Here is a 22,323-nt window from a genome sequence, read left to right as displayed (position 1 = left end):
GAAGTTTCTAGGATTCTTTTCAAATCTATCTTGAAATATAAAATTTGTTTTTTTATATTTTTGAGAGAATTTTGGTACTTAATCTGTCGGTAAGAGTAAATAAAAATTTAAGCATGCGTCCAAAGCATCACAGACCCATCAGAGCCTGCTGCGGCCAGACTGCCTTCTAGAGATAATTTAGGTTTAGGGCATGCAGACCGAGATGGCAGGTGCCTTTCCCAAAGTCACAGGAAGCGGGGGCTCACCAATAGCAGGTCTCCAAACTCCTTAGAATACTTCCCCCAAAGAGTCTGTGGTCTCAACGGCTTCAGAGCCCTGGTAGTCCCACAAAGGAAGCCGCCTTTAAAAGATGTGAATGCATTGCCTTCACGATGTGCGACATACTCAATTCCAACGTTAAAACACGTTCTCACAGATCCAGCATCTGTAACGCCTAGGTCATAATGCCAATCGCTGCCAAGGTAACTGAATTTTTTTCTGAATGAGTAAGGGCAGTTAAGCCTCCCAGGACAGGAAAGCATCATTTCTAAAAAGAATCACATAAATAATTCAAAGTCTGAATTTGGTTCTTCTGTAAATCTTGGGCCCTCTGTGGTTCGGTACTGGTCAGAGAGCTCTCGGAGCGTAAAAAAGCAGGACTTATTATGAGGGAAAGAAAGATTCCGCGACTACTGGACAGACCTGGGGGTGGAACACGGGCCTCAGCCAAGTTCTCAGGACAACTGTTTTTGTAACTTATTTTCTGCTTACCAGAAATGGTCCCACCTGCACTGAGGAAGTTTGCCCATTCCAGGCTCTGTGCCATATGCATTTACAAAAAGAGTTCTAAGTAGCGAACCTTCTAGGAGTTCATGGCTATGAAGTTACTCCTCACAGTTGGGTGGGTTTCACGGAGTTTCGCACGGCAGTAACACCAGTAAAGCCCCCGTTTCTCAAAACTAAGGGTGAGGCTGAGCGTAGACAGAATGTGACCTACGGCTATTTTCGGAACACAGATTACTGATCGCCAAATATATAAAGAAGGCACAAGTGAAGCAAAGGTAAAGTCAGTAAACAATATTTTACTGAAACATTTCATGACACAGAAAATCTGTCTGAAGTGTAAAGTTACTGTCTTACACAGGAAGGACAGACCCATTTTCAAAGACTAATATGAATACAATAAATATGGAGTTTACATACTAATTTATACACAGAAACTCTGCCCCACAGCCATAAAAATTTATATTTAACAGTGCAACATATAATTTAATCATTTGATTTATTTGACAGGTTTTTTTTTTCTTTCTAAACACAAATAACTACCTGGTTTTCATATACATATATAATATATATTTTATGTATATAGATATTCAACAATCTGTACAGCTTCTAAACATAAACTCCTAAAAGGCACAAGTGTCTATACAACATGTACAAAAATGGCTGGAGCGGACACAAAACAACAATTATTGGTCAAAAGTTCATGATTGCACAAAGATTAGTCATGAGTTTATGTCAGAAAAATGTGCTTTAAGGAAAGGAGGGTTTTCAAAGAAACCTTTAAGTGTTATATAAAAAAAACCAAAAAAACAAAAAAAACCATAAAAACACAAAAAAAACCCAAAACCAACCCCACCAAAAGCCCAGACCAAACCAACCCCCCCCCCCCCAAGTCGAGGCCCACTAGGTGGCGATCACGAGCCTGTCCTCGTCGTCGTCACTACTCACGTCGCTGAACTGCGCGGTGGCCTGCCTTCGGGGCGGCGCTGCGGGTCCGGGCACCTGCCCCTCGGGGGAGCGAGTCCGCAGGCCGCAAGGCTCCAGGGAAGCTTCGGGACACACCTGCAGCAGAGGCTCGGCCGAGGCGGCTGGTTTGCCCTGCAGGGGGGCGAGCTCGTGCGTGGGCTTCACATGATTCACAGCGGCGGCCTTGCCCGCGTCGGCTTTCCTTGAGCCGTCGGGCCGGCCGGGGTCTCTCGCGGGGGCAGACGCATCTAGAACGTGTGTTGCATTTTCCTGCCGGACTTGGGGGGACCCCTGAGGAGACGAGGCCCCGCCGCCCTGATCTGCGCCGGCTCCCGAAGTCGGCCTGGGGGGCGCCTCCCGCGCCCTGGGTTGGGAAGGGGGCATCTCGGGAACCCCCGACGGGTCGGCGGGCACTTGACCGACAGAGGGGATTAAAGTGGGCAAGGCAATGTTCAGGATCTGGAGGCCTGGAATGTGCGCCTGAGGGGTGGGGCTGCTCTGCGGGGAGGGGTTTGCGGTGAGAACCTGCAGGCCCACGGCACTGAGCGCCAGCCCCGGCGGGTGCACCTGCGGGGCCACGTTGGTGTTGGCCAGGCCCAGGATGTTGACGGTCTCCACGCCCAGTGACGGCAGCGGCTGCAAGGCCTGCGTGCTGAGGTTCTGAAGGCCCGGCATGCGGATTTGGCCAATGGGTATACACGGCACCACGCCGCTCAATTCGGCCACTCCCGCGGGGCTGGGAGCGCCGGAAACTTCTGCGACCGAATCCCCGGGCGGGCCCACAGTTCTGTGAATCACATTGACGGCGGGGATCGTGAGCTGCATCGGCCCCGCCTGGATGGGCACGAACGTGGAGTACGTGAGGCCGGCGGGGACCACGTGGATTCCCCCGACTGGAACCATGTTGTAAGGTGTCCTGGACTGCTGTTGAGAATGCAGAGGGAGGTGGCTGAACAGATGAGTCTGGGGAGAGGGCAGGCCCGGAGGCGGCTGGAGGGTCACTTGCTGCTTCTGCTCTTGGGCGTCAGGCTGAGGCGAGGCCCCTGAGGGAGTCCCCACTGCTGTGTGCGGGCCGCGCTCAGCCGCAGGAGGGGGTCGGCGCACGCAAGCGGTGCCCTGAAAGACGACAGACAAAACCCCTTTCCAGCGAAACTGCCAGCGTAAAATCTCCTCTTCCTAACGAGGAGAAAGCATGTATATTCACATAAAAATGACAGGCCTGCTAAAAAATGATGTCTTCGTTATAAAAAAGACATTCCCAACTAAAAAATCTATTATGTCTTTAATCTCTAGGGCAAGGAACAGCAACGCATTTCATGGAATACTCCGCAGTTTTGCAAATTTCCTCCTTCCCTTTCCCTTTCCCTTCCCTTCCTCCCTCCCCTCCCCTCTTTTCCTACCTTCACCTCTTCCCTCTCTCCCTCCCTTGCTTCCTATGTTTGTGAAAGGTCTACTGAAGATCAGATTTCCAGGCGCTGGCAGGTATGTAAGCGATCTGGGATAGAGAAGCTGAGAACACAGGTGACCAGTCTGGAAGTAATTTAATTTAAATATCAAGTGTAATTTAAATATTAATGCAATTATGTTAAATTATATTAATTTAGAATAGCCTATAGAAATCTGAGCTTTCACAGACTTTTTCGTTTTCTCCAGTGTTACCTAGCAAACCAAGATCTGCCACATTTAGAAATAAACCCTATGGCCATCGTCAATACATACAAGACATAAGAGAAGGTAAGAGACGTTAAGAGGTCAGTGGGATGAATATATTCGGCATAGAATTAAACACCCCTCATGAGCCACCAAGGGTAAAAAGCACCCGGAGGGTGGCTTTCTGCAGGCCCGTGTCTGGCCCCGAGCTGGTTCTCCGGCAGGAAGCTTTCCCAAGCTGTCACAGCAATTTCATCATTCAAGCAAAGTGAACTTCTTGATACATTTTTGGGGGCCACATTACCTTTGCCACAGACACTGGTCGCTGTCGTGTCGACAGGGGCAAAGTGCAAAATGTTTGGATAATTTAGCACAGATCCGTCACATCAATCGATGCCACTGGAAAAACAATTCAGGGCAAGCGAGGGGGATAAATAGGTCCCAAAAGTCAGGTTCCCAATTGGAACATAGATATTTTTAAAAAGGAGTGTAGTTTTAGAGAACCATTTGGTTCTTTCACAGATTTATGTGAAGTAACATGTGACCTCTGATTAAAATACCTAGCAAGAATCCAGGGGGCATAAATAAAGTCCTTTGCCTTTAAATACAACCAAAAACTTGCTCTTGAACCCACTGACTTAGCCATAAATTAAAAAAAAAAAAACAACAACTTAAGTACATTATTTTCTTGAGCCATGAGGATCCCCCTGTGGGGAAACCCTACAACAAGACATTTACCTGGGTTAAAGTAGTGTTCTTTCCGGCCACAGAACTTCCCAGAATTTCTTCTGATTCAGGGTAGTCTACAGACATCTGGTGACACGGGGACCTGGGCGCAGCCTCAGGTGACCTAGAAGAGTCGACGGGAGTAGCCGTTTCTTCTCCGTCTTTTGCGGCGTGCGGCCCGGTCTTCACCGGAGACTCCGTCTTCCGGCTGTGGTCTGACTGCACCGTGCTAAGTACGGTCATCTTGGTGGGCAAGGCTCTGGGTAGAACGTCCATCGGGTCCGTGTGCGCCCCAGAAAAGCAGTCGGCGATCCTGACGTCCTCCTCTGCGCTCCCAGGATCCTGGAGGCCACCTCTAGACGGAAGATGCTGCGGGCTGGCCGTAACGGAGGGAGCCGCTGACAAGACAGATTCAGCCTGACTGTCTTCATCGTCATCTTCATTTTCGTTATCGTCCTCATCCGGGCCATCCGACTCTTCAAGGTCATACCCAGACCGCTCGAAACCGAATCTTTGCTTCTCATCTAATAAAAACAACCGAGGGGCGATGTTACAGCATGTTTCGCATGTGGACAGGTGCAGCCTTTTATTTTCTTTTAGTTTTTGTAAGCTTGGCAATGCTGTGAGGACCATAACAGAGAAGGGCCCTACTCACAGAAAGTCTCCAGTTTAGCCGAGGAGGGGTGGCAGGGGGAAGAATAAGTCAGTCGGGCCAGGAATCGGACAAGCGGGGCGCTGACAGAGAGTGGCATGGCCAGTACACTTGTCAGGGACGCAGAATGTGAAATGGGCCTCGGGAGGTTAGGCAGGTGAGGATAATATACCAAGAAAATCAGAAATAAAGGCCTCAACTATTTTTTTTTTTTTAATTTTTTAACGTTTATTTATTTTTTGAGTGACAGAGAGAGACAGAGCACGAGCAGGGAAGGTGCAGAGAGAGAGACACACACACAATCGGAAGCAGGCTCCAGGCTCTGAGCTGTCAGCACAGAGCCCGTAAAGGACTCAACCGTTGAAGACGACGGGAAGATATAAAAAATCTGACAGAGTTCAACACAACTCTTCCTGAGCTCTAGCTACTTCTCTGCCTCTCTTTTGAACAAACTGAAACAAAAAGCAAAACAAACTGATGGCATTTGGATTTGTGAGCCCAATAACTTTATTTGATAATTCTATGAAATATGTGAACTGATATTTGGATAGTATTTTAGAGAGGTTTCCATTGTGCTCTGGGTAGTAATACTCTCTAGGACTTAAGACTTCTACCTTTTTCTTTTCTTTTCGCTAAGAGAGGTGCTAAATTTTCCTGTCATTTTTTCCCTATGGTAATCCAACTTGCTCCTCACAGGAAGAGGAACCATAACTAATAAGAGTCATTAGTATCAGCCTCATCACGTCCACGGGACCGTGTTTAACAAAGAAGATTCAGGAAGTTCCAGGGAATAGTTTCTTAATTCTTGTAAGATCATGTGGAAACTGGATTTAAATTTTTATCTGTTCAGAATCTCACAAAATTAGAGGTTCTTTCCCTTAGAAAGCTAATAAACTTTTAAAAAGTTAAATGGCGGATGAATGCAACACCTCTACCCCAAATCTCTGGCGCTGAGCTATAATAAAGAAGGTATCAGAATGTATTCAGCTTAGCTGCGAACCGTTCTGTCATTTACGCATACTTTTAACATTCTGCATTTATGTATACTTTCTGAGCAGGAAAAATAATAGGGAAATAAGCAACACGTTTGCTTCCTGCATATCCCAAATGGTCTGCGTATTAATTGATTTTACTATTCCTTCTATATTACCAAGTTCTTAGAGAAAAGTCTCAAAGGATCGACACCAAACCATTGGAGGCTGATTATTTCAAGAGGATGGAATGGACTAGAACTTTTCTGCTGTTGATCTCAAGCACGTTACTTTTACAATTAAAACATTCAAGGACAAAACACACTCATTTAGGTTACTTTAACACATGATTTCATATGCTTCTTGCTTTGAGGGTTCTGCTGGTTTTGCTATGAACTAATGCTAATATCCTGCATCCCACCAGGCGCCCGTGCTACAGACGGAATGGGTGATTTCTGGGTAAATGGCCTGCCCCCTGCCTCACAGATAGCTCTCCTGACCCCTATCAGATGGTTGAAATTCTAAAATTGGAGTCACTCCCACTTTGTTTTGAATTTGCTCCAACAGTGCCGAGTCAGACATATTTTAAGACACTGAGGGGAAAGTGGGAAAGAAAATCCAAAGACATGAGATGACCAAGGAACGGGTTACCAGACAGGGGGGCTGACTTCACCAGAGGCGAGCCCGGCTCCGAAGTCCAACTAGGGTGAGATGTGCTTTTACTTAAAAATCATTACTCTATCTTAAACAAACACACAAACAGGCCTATCTTCATATTGATGACTTGTTCAATATTCCCTATAAAGCTGAGGTCCCCGTCAATCAAACACTCCAAACCGTAAACAGAGACGGTGCCTGTGGGAAGAGAGCAGACATAAGCCAGCATCATCTGGGGTGTGTGCGATGGGACACTGGCCGGGAGGCTGCTGTTCAACAGATGACAGGCTGGTCAGAGCCAGGTATGGGCTGCCCGCGTTGTGTGAATCCTCTGAAGCTACTCTTTCCTGCAGGCTCTGTGCCATGAACCCCATTCAAGTCCTCACGGGAAAGAGTGTGAAGTATCCCCTGTTGTCCAGACCTGGGGGACAGGCGCCGTAGCCGGAGAGAAGGAACAAGACGTTCCACCTGGATCCACTTCCTCTCGCTCCGTTAGGGAAAAACACTGCGGAGGGGAGGGCACAAGCACTGCTGCCCTTAGGAAACTAGTGAAAACTTACTGCAGTGGGAGAGGGGATGAACAGGAGAAAAAACACAGCTCTACTCCTTGAGGAAGGACAAGATTACCAGCTGAGTCCCCCACAACAGCTGAAGGAGTGGTGGGAGAACACAAGCGCCACGGCCCAGAAACCTACAAGCATGGCGCGTGTGGGAGCCTGAGGCTGAATCGGAACCCGAGGGCACCCTGCCCTCCTCCTCACCCCAAAGGCCAAGCTAAGACCTTTACGTCACGGGCAACAGCCGAAAACTGTCGGGAGAGGGACAGGAGATGAACGGGAATGTGTAGACTGACACTCACTGAGACACCTAAAACTGGGACTGAAATGGGCACTGCCCTCCTAATCAACCCCTCCTCCCCCAAAGACAAGCTAAGTCTAGAGGAATCTGAAGCCTCTGATGCTGGAAGCCTGCCGTATATATAACATATCACGCACCTGCAGCCCCACTTCTAACTCCAAAAACTCCTGATGCCCACACTAAAGGCCCGGCAGGAGAGGCACACCTGTCAAGAGGCAGGGAGCCTATTTACGGAGTCTCCACTGTCTTGCACGAGATGTCTAGCTCTCGTAACAAAAATTACGAGACGTACAAAAAGGCAGGGGAAAAAAACGTATGCAGAAGAGAAAAAGCAATCAGAACCAGTCGGATAGGACACAGATGTCAGAAGCATCAGAGAATTCAAAATAATTGATGGGTTAAAGGCTTGTGGGCCACCCGCAGGGTCCAGTGGGAATTTCAGCTGAGGGCTGGACACAGGTGACGCAGAAGGCAGTGAGATGCTACAAATGAAAAACAAAGTAACAATGACAACAAGACAATGGCCAAACCCAGAGTTCTATGCTCAACGGAAACAGTGTTCAAAGACGAAGGAGAAATGCAGACTTTCTTAGAAAAATACAAACGGAGGGGACTCACTGCCAGTAGGACTTACTTGACAGTAAATGTTCAAGGAAACTCTTTGGGCAGAGAGGATACGGGCTCAGCAGGGAACGCGGATCGACACAAAAAGCTGAAGAGTATCAGAAGCAGAATAAGGATTCTTTCTGTAAAGTTCTAATTGCTTGCTCTAAAAGACAACTGAACATCTGCGGCAGACATAATGGAGCGGGTGTTTACGGCACCGGTAAACGTAGACAGTATGAACACAACAGCACAAATAACGGAAAGGAGGTACTGTGAATACAGTTACAAAGTCTCTAAGCTGCATGTGAAGTAATGCAGCATTATGTGAAGGAAGACAACTAAATTTTCTAAAGAGGGGTAAATAACAAAGTCAAGGAGGAGATAAAACAGGGTCATAAAAAATGCGCAATTAAGTCATAAAAAGAAAAAAATTAAATAAAAAAAACACACCCAGGTGGCAAGGTGGTAGGTTTTTTTCTACTACATGAAAAATAACATTAAAAGGAATTCAAGTCTAACACCTTAATTAAAAGAGAGAAATTGCTAGACTGGATTAAGCAAGCAAGTGCCAAGTATATATACTATATACAAAAAAACCCATTTTAAACAGAAAGACATAAACAGATTGAAAATAAAGCTTGGAGAAAAGTATACCTTACAACATTAATGAAATCACAGCTGGAAAAACTGTATCAGTATCAGGCAAAGTAGATTTCAGAACAAAGAATACTATCAAGAATGAACAGGAACATTACATCATGATAAAAGACATATAATCCTAAATGTATATCAACTAATAAACCAGAGCCTCAAAATAAATGGGGCTAAAACTGAGAAAAGTAATAAACCGATCCACAATTAGAGTTGAAGATTTTAACATCTGACTCTTAGTAAGTGATGGAACAAGCGTACAGAAAATGAGTGACAACACAGAAGGAAGACCTGAAAAACACTACCAATTAACTAGTCCCAGCTGACAGTTATAGAACATTCCAAGCAATAACACACTCTGCTTTCCTTATAAGTATACATGGAATGTTCACCAATCTCTGCCATATTCAGAGCTACGAAGCAAACCTCAACACATTTAAGTTAATAAAAGTCACAGAGTAAGTATTCAGATGAAAACAGAATCAAACTAGAAATCAATAACTGGAAGATACCTGAAAATCTTCCAATATTCCAGACTTACGAAACATATTCCTAAATAATCTGTGGGTCAAAGACCAAGTCTCAAAGAAAGGTTAGAAATACTTTGAGGTAGATGAATTTATATTTTTAAAATGTTTCTTTATTTTTGAGAGAGAGAGAGAAAGAGCATGGGGGAGGGGTAGAGAGCGAGGGAGACAGAGGATCTGAAGCGGGCTCTGTGCTGAGAGCAGAAAGATGGATGTGGGGCTTGAACTCATGAACTATGAGATCATGACCTAACTGACTGAACCATCCAGGCGCTCCTGAGCTAGATGAATATTAAAATATAACACTCAAATTGTGGCATGCAGCTAAAGAAGTGGTTATTGAGAAACTTACTGTATCAAACACTTCTGTTAGAAGAGAGGTCTCAAATAAATAATCTAAGTTCTCCCCTTTAGAAATGAAAAAGAGAAAACCAAAACTAAACCCAAAGCAGGGAGCAGAAAGGAAATAACAGAGATGAGAACAGAAATAAAGAAATTGAAAAAAGAAAAACAGGAATCCAATAAAACCAGAAGCTGGGTCTTTGGGGAAAGAAATGAAAAAAAAAAATTGACAAACATCTAGTAATACTGGCCAAGGGGAAAGAAAAGATACAAATCACCAGCAATAGGAAAGAAAAAGGGGATATTACTACAAACCCATAGATATTAAAAGGATAATAAATCTATTAAAAACTCTGTTGCCCACCAATGAACAACTAGAATTCAAAATTAAAGATACAATACTATTTGGGGCTCCTGGGTGGCTCAATCGGTTAAGCGTCTGACTTCAGCTCAGGTCATGATCTTGTGGTTTGTGAGTTCGAGCCCTGCGTCGGGCTCTGTGCTGACAGCTCGGGGCCTGGAGCCTGCTTCGGATTCTGTGTCTCCCTCTCTGTCTGCCCCTCCCCCATGTGTGCACGGGCACACAGGTGTATGTGCACGTGCACTCTCCCGCTCTCCAAAATAAACAAACATTAAAAAAACCCCACAATGCTATTTAAAATAGCGCCAAAAGAATAAAATTTAAAAATGTAGGTTGAAAACTACATTTGTAGGTTGGAAACTACAAAATACTAGTTAAAGAAACCAAAGACAGAAGTAAATGAAGACATCTAGTATATTCATAGAAAGACTAGAAGTTTCAATATTGTTAAGGTAGCCTTTCTCCCAAATTCAATCTATAGATGCAATACAATTGCAATAAAAATCTCACAAAAAAGCTCAGTCAGTTAAGCATCCGACTCCTGATTTTGGCACAGGTCATGACTTCACAGTTTGTGAGTTGAAGCCTCGCTTCGGGCTCTGTGCTCACAGTATGGAGCCCGCTTGCGATTCTCTCTCCCTCCCTCCCTCTCTTTCCGCCCCTCCCCAGCTCACACTCTGTCTCAAAAGTGAATAAATCAAATAAAACAAAACAAAACAAAACAAGGTAGCTCCATGGGGAAAGGACAGTCTTCTCAATAAATATCACTGAAACGAATGGACATCCACATAGGAAAAACATGACACATACTTTATATCTTCCACAGTCACTCAAAACCCATCATATATCTAAATGTAAAATACACAACTGTAAAACTTCTCAAAGAAAACTGTAGAAAATCTGTAACCTTAGGGTAGACAAAGGTTTCTTACGTAGGACACCAAAATCACAATTAAAAAAAAAAATGATAAACTAGGCAAACTGAACGTTTTTTTTTCCTCTGAGAAAGACATTGCAAAAATGAACAAAAAGACAGACATAGATGGCAAGAAAACTTCTGCAAGTTACATTTCTGACAAAATATTTCCAGGATATATTTTTAGATTCAACAATAAATACATGTCCCACTTGAAAAATGGGCACACTTTCTGAATACTTCACCAATACTTTTCCATGAAAATATGCTCCCTATCATCAACTGAAGAAATGCAAATTAAAACTGCAACAAAATACCACTGTAAACCTGTTAGAATAGTTTTTTTAAACTGTGCTGGGAAGGGCACAGAATAACTCGACTCCCATGCATTGCTGGTGAGACTGTAAAATGGTGCAGGCACTTTGAAAAGCAGTCTGGACAGTCTGTTATAATGCTAAACCTATACCAGCCATATGACCCAGAGATTCCTACCCCTAGTATGAAACCATGCAGAAATGGAAATTTGAATTCATATAAAAACCTATACGTGAATGTCTTTAAAAAAATTTTTTTTTAGCATTTATTCATTTTGGAGAGAGAGAGACAGAATCTGATGCAGGCTCCAGGCTCTGGGCTGTCAGCACAGAGCTCGATGTGGGTTCGAACTCGTGAACTGCGAGATCATGACCGAAGACGAAGTCGGATGCTTAACAGACTGAGCTACCCAGGAGCCCCATGAATGTCTTATAGCAAGTTTATTCATATTTGCCAAATACTAGCGGCACTCCAAATCTTTTGGCTGGTCTGTGGATAACAAATCATGGCACATCAATACAATGGAATACTACTTAATAATAAAAAGAAATTAACTATGGATAACTCTTACTTGCCTTATGCTAAGTGAAAGAAGCCAGACCCGAAAAGCTACTTACTCTATTTTCCCTTTTATATGCACTCTGGAAAAGAGATCAGTGGTGCTAGGGGTTGCTGGGTAAGAGAAGCAGTTGTCTATGAAGGAATGGCACTAGGGGAGTTTTTGGGGTGACGGAACTGTGGGGGTAGACACACCATTCTCTGCATTTGTCAAAGACTGCCATAGAGTGAGCTGTAAACCATGAAGTGAACTTTATGGGATGTAAATAGAAGCATCATCAGCCAGGATGTGGGAAGAATCCAAGATAAATGCAGGCTGAGATAGATGACCTAACTGAAGTACAAGTGAACCACACACCTGCTCAGTAGGGATGGGAAGAAAGGTCCCACCCTAGGTGACCTTCGCAAAGAGGGCTCTGACCAGGTGAGGTGAAGGCTAAAGACAAAAAGAACTGCACACAAACACTGCACTGTAACTTAAATCTGTCCTTCTCGGGTGGGTTAGGATTTCGGGAACTGGCTCACCAATTAACACTGGAGTTGAACAAATACGTAAACGCATTGTAGATGAGGACCGGGTTCCTCACTGTGGGTGAAAGAAAAAGAAGGAAACAGAAAATGCTAGAATCAACTTTGTGGTGCTGGCCTGGAATTGGAAACACGTATGGACTAGTGTTTCATTCATGTATATGGCATAACATGTATGTGTGCAGGCACGCGTGTTGTATTCACACACACAGATACAGAAATAGTGTGTAAGTAGGAGTTAGCGCATGTACATATACTTCCTAGCGCTATCCACTGAGAGGGCTCAGAAGCAGTGACAGGTCAGTAGCAATGAACACACCATCCAGCGAGATCTTGGTTTCTAAATACCATTCTCCGGTAAAGAGAACCAGAGGCCTTGAAGAAATGGTTGATTTGGGGGTTGAAACATCTTGGGGTGCTAGAAAATCAGGAACTTCTTAAAAAAACAAAACATGGGGCAGGTTGAAAGGGCACAGGAAGAGCCCTCAAAGAGCTCTCAATGGCCCGTTTTATTGAGCTGTACACAAGAAAACACCGTAAAAGATTATAACCCAAAGAATACAATACATATCTTTGAGTCCATAGTGATATAACTGAATAAAAGGCTGAGGGGACAAAAGGAGACATGGTAACTTCTCCCTGCAGAAAAATTCTAATTAATAAATTAGAACGCTCTAGTAATCCCCTCGGCAAGGTCCGCCAATGTAGAAATAGGACATCTACATATTCTCAATGCATCTCCCATAAACATTTAACAGTGACAACAGGCAGTAAGTTAACAGTAGAGAGTCCTGGTTAACATGACCAACAATACCTACTGACGTAATGTACCTCCCGATATCAAACACTAACAGAAGTACAGTCACCCTACGGCACCTTCCTAATACTGCCAACCCCAATCCCATCGTGAGCGTACATCAGAAAACCCTGAATTGAGGACGTTCTACAAAATAACCGATCAGTATTCCCTGCAAACATCTAGGTCACGGAAGACAACAGCGACAGGGGAACACATTGGCAGAGTCTACAGAGGCATGGGCCACGAAGGCCAGTGTGGGATTCTGAAGGAGACCCCGGGGCAGGAAAAGGACAACGGTGGCAAAACTGGTGAAATTCAAGTCAGTTCTGTCCTTTAGTCAGTAACGCGGAGCTGGAGTTAGTCTCTTAGGGTTGGCAAATGTCCTGCGGTATGTAGACGCCGACACAAGGAGAGGCTGGGTGAGGAGCTCACGGGAACTCTCTACACTCGTTTGTGGCAGCTTTTCTGTGAGACTAAAATAATCTTTTGGAAAACTGCGTGAAACAAACAATTTGTCAGTGCTCCAGGGTCTTGTCCTTACTCTATCGACACGAATATTCCATCTCATTCAGACAGGCTTGCAGGAGATGCACCTCCCTGCTGTTCTTACAGTCATAAAGACTTCTCTTTCTGCGAAGCAATTTTTTTCTTTCCTATCGTTTAATAAGAAACTATGAGTTCTTGAGACCAAAGCCAACACTTCTCTTGGTCAATTGAAAAGCACAGGAGATTTCTCCAAAATATACCAGGATCTACATACACATGTTAAATTTTTACCACCTGAACCTGTTCCTACCTTGTATCTTGCACCTATTTTTACATCTCTTGGTTCGTTGTGCATAAGGGGACTGAATGGCTCTACTCTGGGTCTGGCCACCGGGACTCTAGTAGAATCTAGCTTAGCACGTCACATAGCTCAATCCTATTTGATCATAACTAAAACAAGGCCTAGTTAAGGACGTGACATTTCCTCAGATAATAATTTTAAAAACTGTGAAATGCAGTTAATTATTTTCAAGTGTCAAGCCCACAGCTCACAAGTGTCGGGGCTGAGATTCAAACCCAGGTTATGTTTGGCTCCTGAGTCTGTGCTAAACATCCCCCATTCCAATGTCATATTTTAAAAATCTAACTACAGGGTGATACGAAAGGTCAACAATAAATTACAGAAATGCAGCTAGCTTATGAATACACATGAGTTGAAATGTTTATAGGTACACACATTAGAATCTTTGATTATGAATAGGAGACATACAAAATGCAATCCCCAAGAAGAATGTAAACTAGTAACTTAACCTTTTATATTTCACCACAAATACACTGCAATTTATATATAGATACAGATTTTCAGTGTATGCAATTTATGTGAGAGATTTAAAAAACAAAACAACAAAAACCATACACTGTTTAAGGAGAAGGGGGTAAAACTATTTGGCTCCATTTTAATCTGACTTCGCCTCGATCACGCCAAGTTTCAGACCAAAGTTGGAGGTATGATGGGTAGGAAGACACACAGGGTGGTTTTACGGGACCTTCCTTTCTCCCTGGCCAGAGCCACAGGCCTACAGCTTGGGAGGACTTAACAAGGGCTGGGGTTCCTTTCTGCAGATTTCCTTCGCCAAGACAAGGAGAGAGTAATGTTTACCTCCCTGCATGCACTGTGTCTTCAAACTCCTGAAGGGGGAGACCACTGTCCCTGTTTGTTAACCTGAAAATGAATTCTGGATCATTACATACTTGTTAAACAGGGTTGATACTCTAGGGTGACAGAGAAAAGATAGACCGGAGAGCTTAAATGAATGGAAGACGATGGCATCCTTTTAAATATCCGTAGCACCGACGCAGAGCCCACCCACTCACATGAACACGAATTTGTTTATGTGTGCTAATAAAAGTCCTTTCATGTAACCCCGCGGTCCCCTTAGCCCCGTTCCTACCCCCAAAGACGATGATTGCTACTGCCCTAGAAATTAGGCTGACAGAAGACAAAGCGGGGAAAAGTGACTCGTCTGTGATCACAAGCCAGCGGGGACGAGAACACAGACTTGTTAACCACTCCCCAAACTTAACCATTTAGGACTCTGCGGTATCGCTCGTTTTGCTGTAGCAGGTTACACAGTGTAGTAACTACTACGCCAAACCACGCCGAGCACCTGTTACATCAGAAGCCGGTAAACTACGGCTGCTGGGCTGGCCGCGTGCGGCTTGCTGCCTGTTCGGGTCAGTCAAGTTTCACCGATGCACAGCAGGCCTGCTGGTTTATAAACCGCCTCAGGCAGCTTTTGGCCACAACCACAAGCGTCAGTAGTCACGGCAGGGACCGTATGACCCACAGAACCTAAAAATATTCACTATCCAGCCCTTTCCAGAAAAAAATTTGCCCACGTCTATATTCTGCTGTCATGCTTAAATCTAACAAGCACCTCATAGCAGCACCGATCATCAAATTCATCCTAGTTCAGCGATTTCTATACGGCTCGGGCGCATCAGAGTGGAAATCTGGAACCAGGTTTCCGTGTATCTAGGAGTCCTGTCGTTACGCCAATAAGATATACTGACTTCGCACTATTCTTGCGACCGTTCCCTTCATGGTGTGGACAATACAGAGTGTAATATTCCAGGAGCGTCAAGGCTGGAGTGTCTGACCCCTCTGCATCACCCAGGGAGCCCGGAACAGATACAAAAAAAAAAAAAAAATACTTGTTCCCAAACTCATAAATGCATGGCCCTTAAGACTTCTATTACTTCCTATTTTTCCAATACTCAGTAAAATTTTATGCAAGTGTAAAATTAACTTTATTTTCTGTGAATTTAAATTCACGACGGAAAGAAGAGGTATTCGGTGCAGCGACCTTGCTCTTCAAGAGTAAATGTTTCGAACAATTTCCCTAGACATGGATTTCAAAACCGAGCGCGAGCTGGATGAAGGGTACCCCGCCCTCCCATCCTTGCCAGACAGTGACACCTGCTGGAAGGTGCTCAGACTCACGAGAGGTCAGCACCACCCCGTCCGGGATCCACACTCTCCTGCTGTCATCTGTCTGTTTTTGTTCTTCTCACATGTTTAGAAATATTACTTGGAGATCCAGACAAACAGCCGCAAAAACTGGGGAAATTTTCCCTGAAAGCCCGCAACTACTGCAGTAATAAACTTTTGTGTTATTTTTGGATGTTTTTAAAGATGAAAACATCACTAAGCATGTAATGGGCCAGAGTTTAACGTTTTACTTTAGGAAGTACACCGAAAGACCCTTATCTGTGTCGTTTGTTAATGACATTAAGACTTATTTATCTTAAATATAAATCTTAAGAGCTCTTATGGTTTCACATCGTACACGGAAATTTTTCTTAGGAGTACTAATGTTTTCCAACAAAATCCCAGTGACAAAAACATACTGTGCAGGTTTCATGTAGACAGGATTTCATTTAGAGAAACACACTTCAATTTATTTTAAGGGTAAATGTGCTACAGGTTTTAAATCCTGCGAGCTAACATCGTTTTCTTACACACATTATCCTCTACCTCACCCCCAGCAAGAATCACTTTTGCAGCTGCATTTTGCCACGCTGAATGGCTCTCCCAGTTTGGCAGCTGAGGGCACATATTAACATTCCTAGCACTAAGGTCCAGCATTCTGTTGACAAAAACATTCTTTGGATCAAGGCATGAAAGCAAATAGCCAGCAGCGCGTTTTTTGACATAAAAGGTGAAAACGAAAAAGTATTCGCTAATACCCCAAGAACACAGGGACCAAATTCCTGAGACAGTGTAATTTTGCACGACAAGACGAATAGGAGGGCCATGTGCAGCTGGCTGGAGGGATGAGACTTTTCGTGAGCACATACTATAATTACAGCTCGAATTGCTGGTTTTAAGCTAAACAGAAACTTCTTCACAATGCCAAATGCCCGTATTTTATTTCCTTTTAATTAAAAAAAATCTACTTTTTTAAATATTTATTTTTGAAAGAGATTGAGAGAGAGAGAGAGGGAGATGCAGAATCGTGAAGCAGGCTCCAGGCTCTCAGTTGTCAGCACAGAGCCGGATGAGGGGCTCAAACTCAGGAACCATGAGATCATGACCTGAGCTGAAATCAGAGGCTTAACTGCCTGAGCCACCCAGGCACCCCTTGGCAAATGTCCTTATTTTAATGGTAGGCTTAGAACAATTTGTAATTCCTCCTGCTTCATTCAAAGTAAATGTTTCCAAGCATCTGTCCATTTACTCCACTTGGACATCAGCACAAGAATTACAGGCTAAAATGGGCAGCCGTGCAGCCTGCTGTTACTAAGAGTAGTAAGGAATTTAAACTATCCAGGGTCTTCAGTCCTTCATCCACTATCCTTTTCACATTGATCCTCAGTAAGTGCTCTTTATCACCCAGCGAGCATGCACGTGACCCCAATGAAGGACATTCCCAGTATCATGTTGGTGGGCACAGAAGAGAACAGGTTTATGATCAAAAAAAAAAAAAAAACAACAACAAAAAAAACCCAAAAGATTGACCAGGAAAAGAAACACCGAGGTTAAGGAGAAATAAACCCAGAGGAAACCTTTGGTGAAACTAGACAAAACGAGGCAGACATCCAGAAATAACTATACATATAGCATAGGAAGCCTTGGACTTTTCCCAGAAGGCCCTAAGCTGGCCAAGACATTACCAAATGGTAATAATGGTTAAGAAATAAATACTCGGGGGCGCCTGCGTGGCTCAATCGGTTGAGCGTCCGACTTCAGCTCAGGTCATGATCTCACGGTTCGTGAGTTCGAGCCCCACATTGGGCTCACTTCTGTCAGCGCACAGCCTGCTTTGGATCCTCTGTCCCTGCGTCCCTATCCCCCTCCCCTGCCTGTTCTCGCTCTCTCTCTCTAAAAAAACAAAACAAAACAAAACAAAAAACCAAAAAAAACCCACAAAAAACAAACAAAAAGAAAGAAATATTCTGGTGACATACTCTAGTAATTCCTGCCTTTCTGAGCCTTTGCTACATTTTGTTGAACAAACAGAAGCTCAGAGAGGATAGTTCTTGGTGGCAATCACATGTGTGCTACAGAAAAGATCTATTTAAATGGCCAAACCCCTAAATTTTTCCTGTAAACCTAAACACACTGTTCTCAGGATAGGGTTTTGGGTGCTATTCTGGCAAGGTCTGGCATTTAGAATCCGGTCTCCCTAATAACATCATTGTGGGTTACTTTCTCCTTTAAAAAGATTGACCCCCATCTCTCAGAGGTCTGAGGTGATCAAGGTTTAAAGATATGCTGTACGTTATTACATGTCCTGTTAGCATGGGCAGTCTGTCTGCGATGGTTGTGAAGGTAAGCCCCCTTCCTACGGCACCGTAGGACCCTACTGCCCATGCCGTTCCTACACTGTTAAACCAGGAAATCTGTCACGCGGCTATCAAAACTCCGTAGGAATTTAAACCAGTACCCGGAGAAGACAACGTCACAAATTTTCATGCTGATCGAGCCTTGACATTTTAGAGGAATGGGTTCGGTTCCCAAAAGACAAGGGGCTCCTGAATCTCACTTAGTTTTCTTGAATCACTATTCTCTTTAGTAGGCATCTACAACCTGTCAGCGTAATTAGTGACCAATGTCAACTGCGTTTAGGAAGAGCCAGGTGCTGCTAAAGGACAGTCAACTGGTTGAGTTTACTTAGTTATTCCTGACTTCCACTTTTCACCTGGCTGGACTAGCTGGCTCCCGACAACCTGAGGCTATGTCGGCATGAAAGGCATCTGCGAAGCCACCGTAACCACTACCTTTCTGAAATATAGGTAAGAAAGCTAACCGTGCTAAGAGCCGTGCACCTCGCTGCCGGCCAAGCCCTTCGCACTTTCCTGAATGTTTACTGTGGACACGCGGCAGCTGGAATCCCAGTGTGGTTTCTGACAGTGCGCGTGCACAGGCTTAATACTGGATTTATGTTAGATTACAAATATGAGAAACGATATCAAGACCCCAGGATGCCACAGAAGCATTTGAGAAAGCTGTTCACCACTGAAGAACAAAGACAGCACGTTTGCTCGTTTTCATCGGTGGGGCCATGAAGACGGAGAATATGCTCTCAGGCAGGAATGTCGAGATGGGCAGGGGATCCTAGGTGGCAGCTAAAGTCGCAGAAGGAACCACTCCCATGCATCTGATCCCTACGAGGGGGAGGCTGCCCTTGTGGCCAGGGTGATGGGCAACCCCAGCAGGTAAGGAGGGTGCAGAGAAGCGAACCTCGAATGGAAGATCACTCGACACTGACCAGCCTCAGAGCCCCAAGCTCTGGTCTACCAGCAGATGTACGCTTCAAAATTTAAAACTGCAATACCTGAAAGCATTGACTCTCCTTCCTAAGTTTTTAAAAGGCAGCCACTTCATCTCCTACAAATGTATGCCTGGTAATTTGTATGTTTCCTCGGGAAGGGAAATTGACGGTAAAAGTGAAACACTTCATAACAAGCTGCTAGGCCTTATCACATCCTTATGGAGTCGGTAAGGGCAGGGTTTCCAAATATACACAGAAACCTTAAAAGCGGGAACAAATCAGGCCCTTACCTTTTAGGACAGTCTATTCTATGGGGACAATTCTATACCAGAGTGATGCTGGGTCAGAGTAGAAATTAATTCCAGGGGAAACAGTGCTCCCTAATTTAATAAATGAAGAACGAGATTTCTAAGTTAGTCGTTACACATGTATACATGCATTTGGATGTCACGAGAGAGAAACCACACCAGACTTTCCACCCAAACTTGTAAACTCCATCTACAGGGGAATAAGGGACACAGAAGAACTGAGGCACTTTCTCTATAGAAACAGCCTTCCAGAAAGAGGCTTTTGCTCTATGTTACGGTTTTATTGTTGCTGCTGAACGGGACCATCCACTTAATGAAATCATGCTTCTTTTAGTCACTATGGTCTAATTTCTCACTACAAAATAAAATCACATCATCGGTGGGGGCGGGGGGAAGAACAAAAATAAAACCAAAGCAAAACAAAAAAAGAGCTCAGCAATGAAAATTCCAGAGTCACGGATTAAAAGCCCCATTATCTTTTCTTTTGTTTCAAGAACATTTGAAAAAATAATCCAGATTGAAAGACAGGTGTATGTGGGTCTAAGGAGGCAATGGCTTTAAATGACTGTAGGTGACATTAAAAAAATTAAACTTTTTAAGTCTTGGGAACACTTTACATATTATGGAATGTTTAAAAGAACACAGTTTAAAAGAACTGTGTACCTGGGTGTCACAGTTGGTTAAGTGTCTGACTTGGGCTCAGGTCATGATCTCACAGTTTGTGAGTTCAAGCCTTGCGTTGGGCTTTGTGCTGACAGCTCGGTTTTGGATTCTGGAGCCTGTTTCAGATTCTGTGTCTCCCTCTGTGTCCCTTCCCCATTCGCACTCTGTCTCTCTCTCTCTCTCAAAAATAAATTAAAAAACAGAAGAGTGAAAGTACTAGAAAAATCATAGCAAAGAAATAATGGTTTTCAAGTGTCACAACATCAAGACATCTGTATCAACTGCCACAGCAGAGACTCTGATTCTATCTAAGGATAAGTGAGCATAGTTTGCACCTGGAGCGAGTGCTCCCTTGCGTAGTCGGACCCGTCCCTCAGCACTGGTCAGCTATGTGTCCTGTCCGACTCTCTCACATCTTGTCCCAGTTACATGCTCATCAGCACCCTACTTCGCTCTCCTAACCTCGGGGCTTTTGCCCAAACGACTCCCTCGGTCCAGAATGCTGCCCCCCGTCAGCTGCAGGTACGTCGCCGATAAAGCAACGTATGGATAGATAAGCCCCTTCCCCTACTTCCGGGACACCCTTGGTCATCTTTCTACAACCAACGAGGCATCTCTGCTCCTTCCCCAACCCCAGCCTTGGGGAGCGAGCCCTGCTGAGTCTGTGCCTCCTGAGGGCAGTGACTGTGCATGTAACAGCTGCTCAAGTGCTAAGTACATAAATGGATGTGTCAGTGAGAGAGTTAACTTTTCTTCTCTGGAACTACTGAAGAACAGAACAGATCTTCACCCATCTGGAATGGTGGAATCATCGGAGAACTTGAACTAACTTCTAGTCTTCTGATCCAATGACCAATAAATAACAAATTAACACATGCCGTCATCGCCTCAATGTCACCTGTGTCTGCCTAGGCCATGTCACGTAAACACTGCTTATAGTAAAGGCATTAAATACTATATTAGGGCTACCACCGGATTTGAGTGAAGGGATTTCATAGAAACTAACATGTCAAATTCTAAACATAATAATATGGAACAATTTTCTGAGAGCTAATAGGTCATTTTCCCCTCCAGTCCTTCATTAAATCAGCAACTATTTACTACCTGTCACTTGCCAGCCACCATCCTAAGAAGCTGGAGATATGGCAGTGGGCATATTACAATCCGTGTCCTTATGATTTACTTCCTAGTTGAAAGGAACAGATAATGACACCCACACACACACCCACACACACACACACACCCGGGTAGGGGTAAGTGCCATAAGAGACAAAGCAGAACAGAGAGGAGCAGGAATTGCTGGCAGGAAGACAGTGAGGGTGCTTTTGGCCCAGGGGGGTCAGGAAGCCTTCCTTGACAGGGCGGCACTGGAAGAGAGCGCTGAAGGAGGTGATGAGCGAAGTCCTGCGGGATCTGGCGGAGGGCACTCCGGAGAGAGGAAATGAGCGCAGGCCCCGAGATGGGGCCTGCTGGGCTGTCTAATGAAGAGCAGGGAGGTGCGTGTGGGTGTAGCTGACTGAGCCAGGGCAGAAGACGCGGGAAACGAGCTTGGGAGAGACAGTGTGAGGAAGGTGAGTGGGCTGGAGAGCCCCGAAGCACACAGCAGAGCAGAGCTCTGAATGAGACGGGAAAACTTTAGCGGGTTTTAAGCAAAATGATGACGTGATGAAAACAAAACACTTTGGCAGCCGTGTTGAAAGAGTCCGTAGAGAGGCTGGAGTTGGACACAGAGACCAGTCAGGGTCTCCTCCAAGCGATTTCATAGAGGCGGTGGTAGCTGTGACCAGGGTTGGGCGGTAGAGGTAATGGGATCCTGAACACCTTTTGAAAAAAGAAAAAAAAAGCCAAAGGTTCTAGGGGTAAATTGGAGACGGAGGGTCTCAAGGATGACTTCAAGACTTTTGGTTTAGTAGCTGGAAGGATGGGAGAAGACGAGAGGGGAGGCGTGCTTCTTGGAGGTAAGGGGGGAAATCGGAAGTCTGGGGCTCATCCGACTTGAGATGCCCATCCGATTCACGAGTGGGGGTGGCCGGCAGCCAGATGGATGTGCCAGTTTGGAGTGAGTGCTGGAATCGGCAGCAGATAGACGGTATTTATGGTCAGAAAACGGAATGAGATTAACCCGGTGAGTGGGTATAGACAGAAAAGAAAAGAGATTAGCCAGCCCAGCCCCAGGGTGGGGAGGTGAGGCCGGGGAGGTGAGGAGGGGCAGCCAAGGAAATGGAAAGAGAAGAGCCAGCTGGT

At 44.7% G+C, this 22,323-nt stretch overlaps 1 protein-coding gene across 6 annotated transcripts in view; it reads right to left on the bottom strand.

Moving 5' to 3' along the window:
* Positions 1 to 1,041: 1,041 nt before the first annotated feature.
* Positions 1,042 to 22,323, bottom strand: part of HIVEP1 (HIVEP zinc finger 1) — a 146,708-nt gene continuing 125,426 nt past the window's right edge. For 5 of the 6 annotated variants that reach the window (XM_027040294.2, XM_027040295.2, XM_053223163.1 and 2 more), the window contains 2 exons: positions 4,117 to 4,628; positions 1,042 to 2,904 (listed from right to left, as the gene is read on the bottom strand). In XM_027040294.2, the coding sequence (XP_026896095.2) occupies positions 1,666 to 2,904; positions 4,117 to 4,628 (1,751 nt within the window). In that variant the 3' untranslated portion in view covers positions 1,042 to 1,665. The remainder of the gene's footprint in view (positions 2,905 to 4,116; positions 4,629 to 22,323) is intronic. The other variant, XM_053223164.1, reaches the window with a different exon arrangement.

Source organism: Acinonyx jubatus, chromosome B2 (genome assembly GCF_027475565.1).
Source record: "Acinonyx jubatus isolate Ajub_Pintada_27869175 chromosome B2, VMU_Ajub_asm_v1.0, whole genome shotgun sequence".
NCBI lineage: Eukaryota > Metazoa > Chordata > Mammalia > Carnivora > Felidae > Acinonyx > Acinonyx jubatus.
Note: the sequence above shows the minus strand (reverse complement) of the source record. Positions and strands in the feature narration are given on the sequence as shown.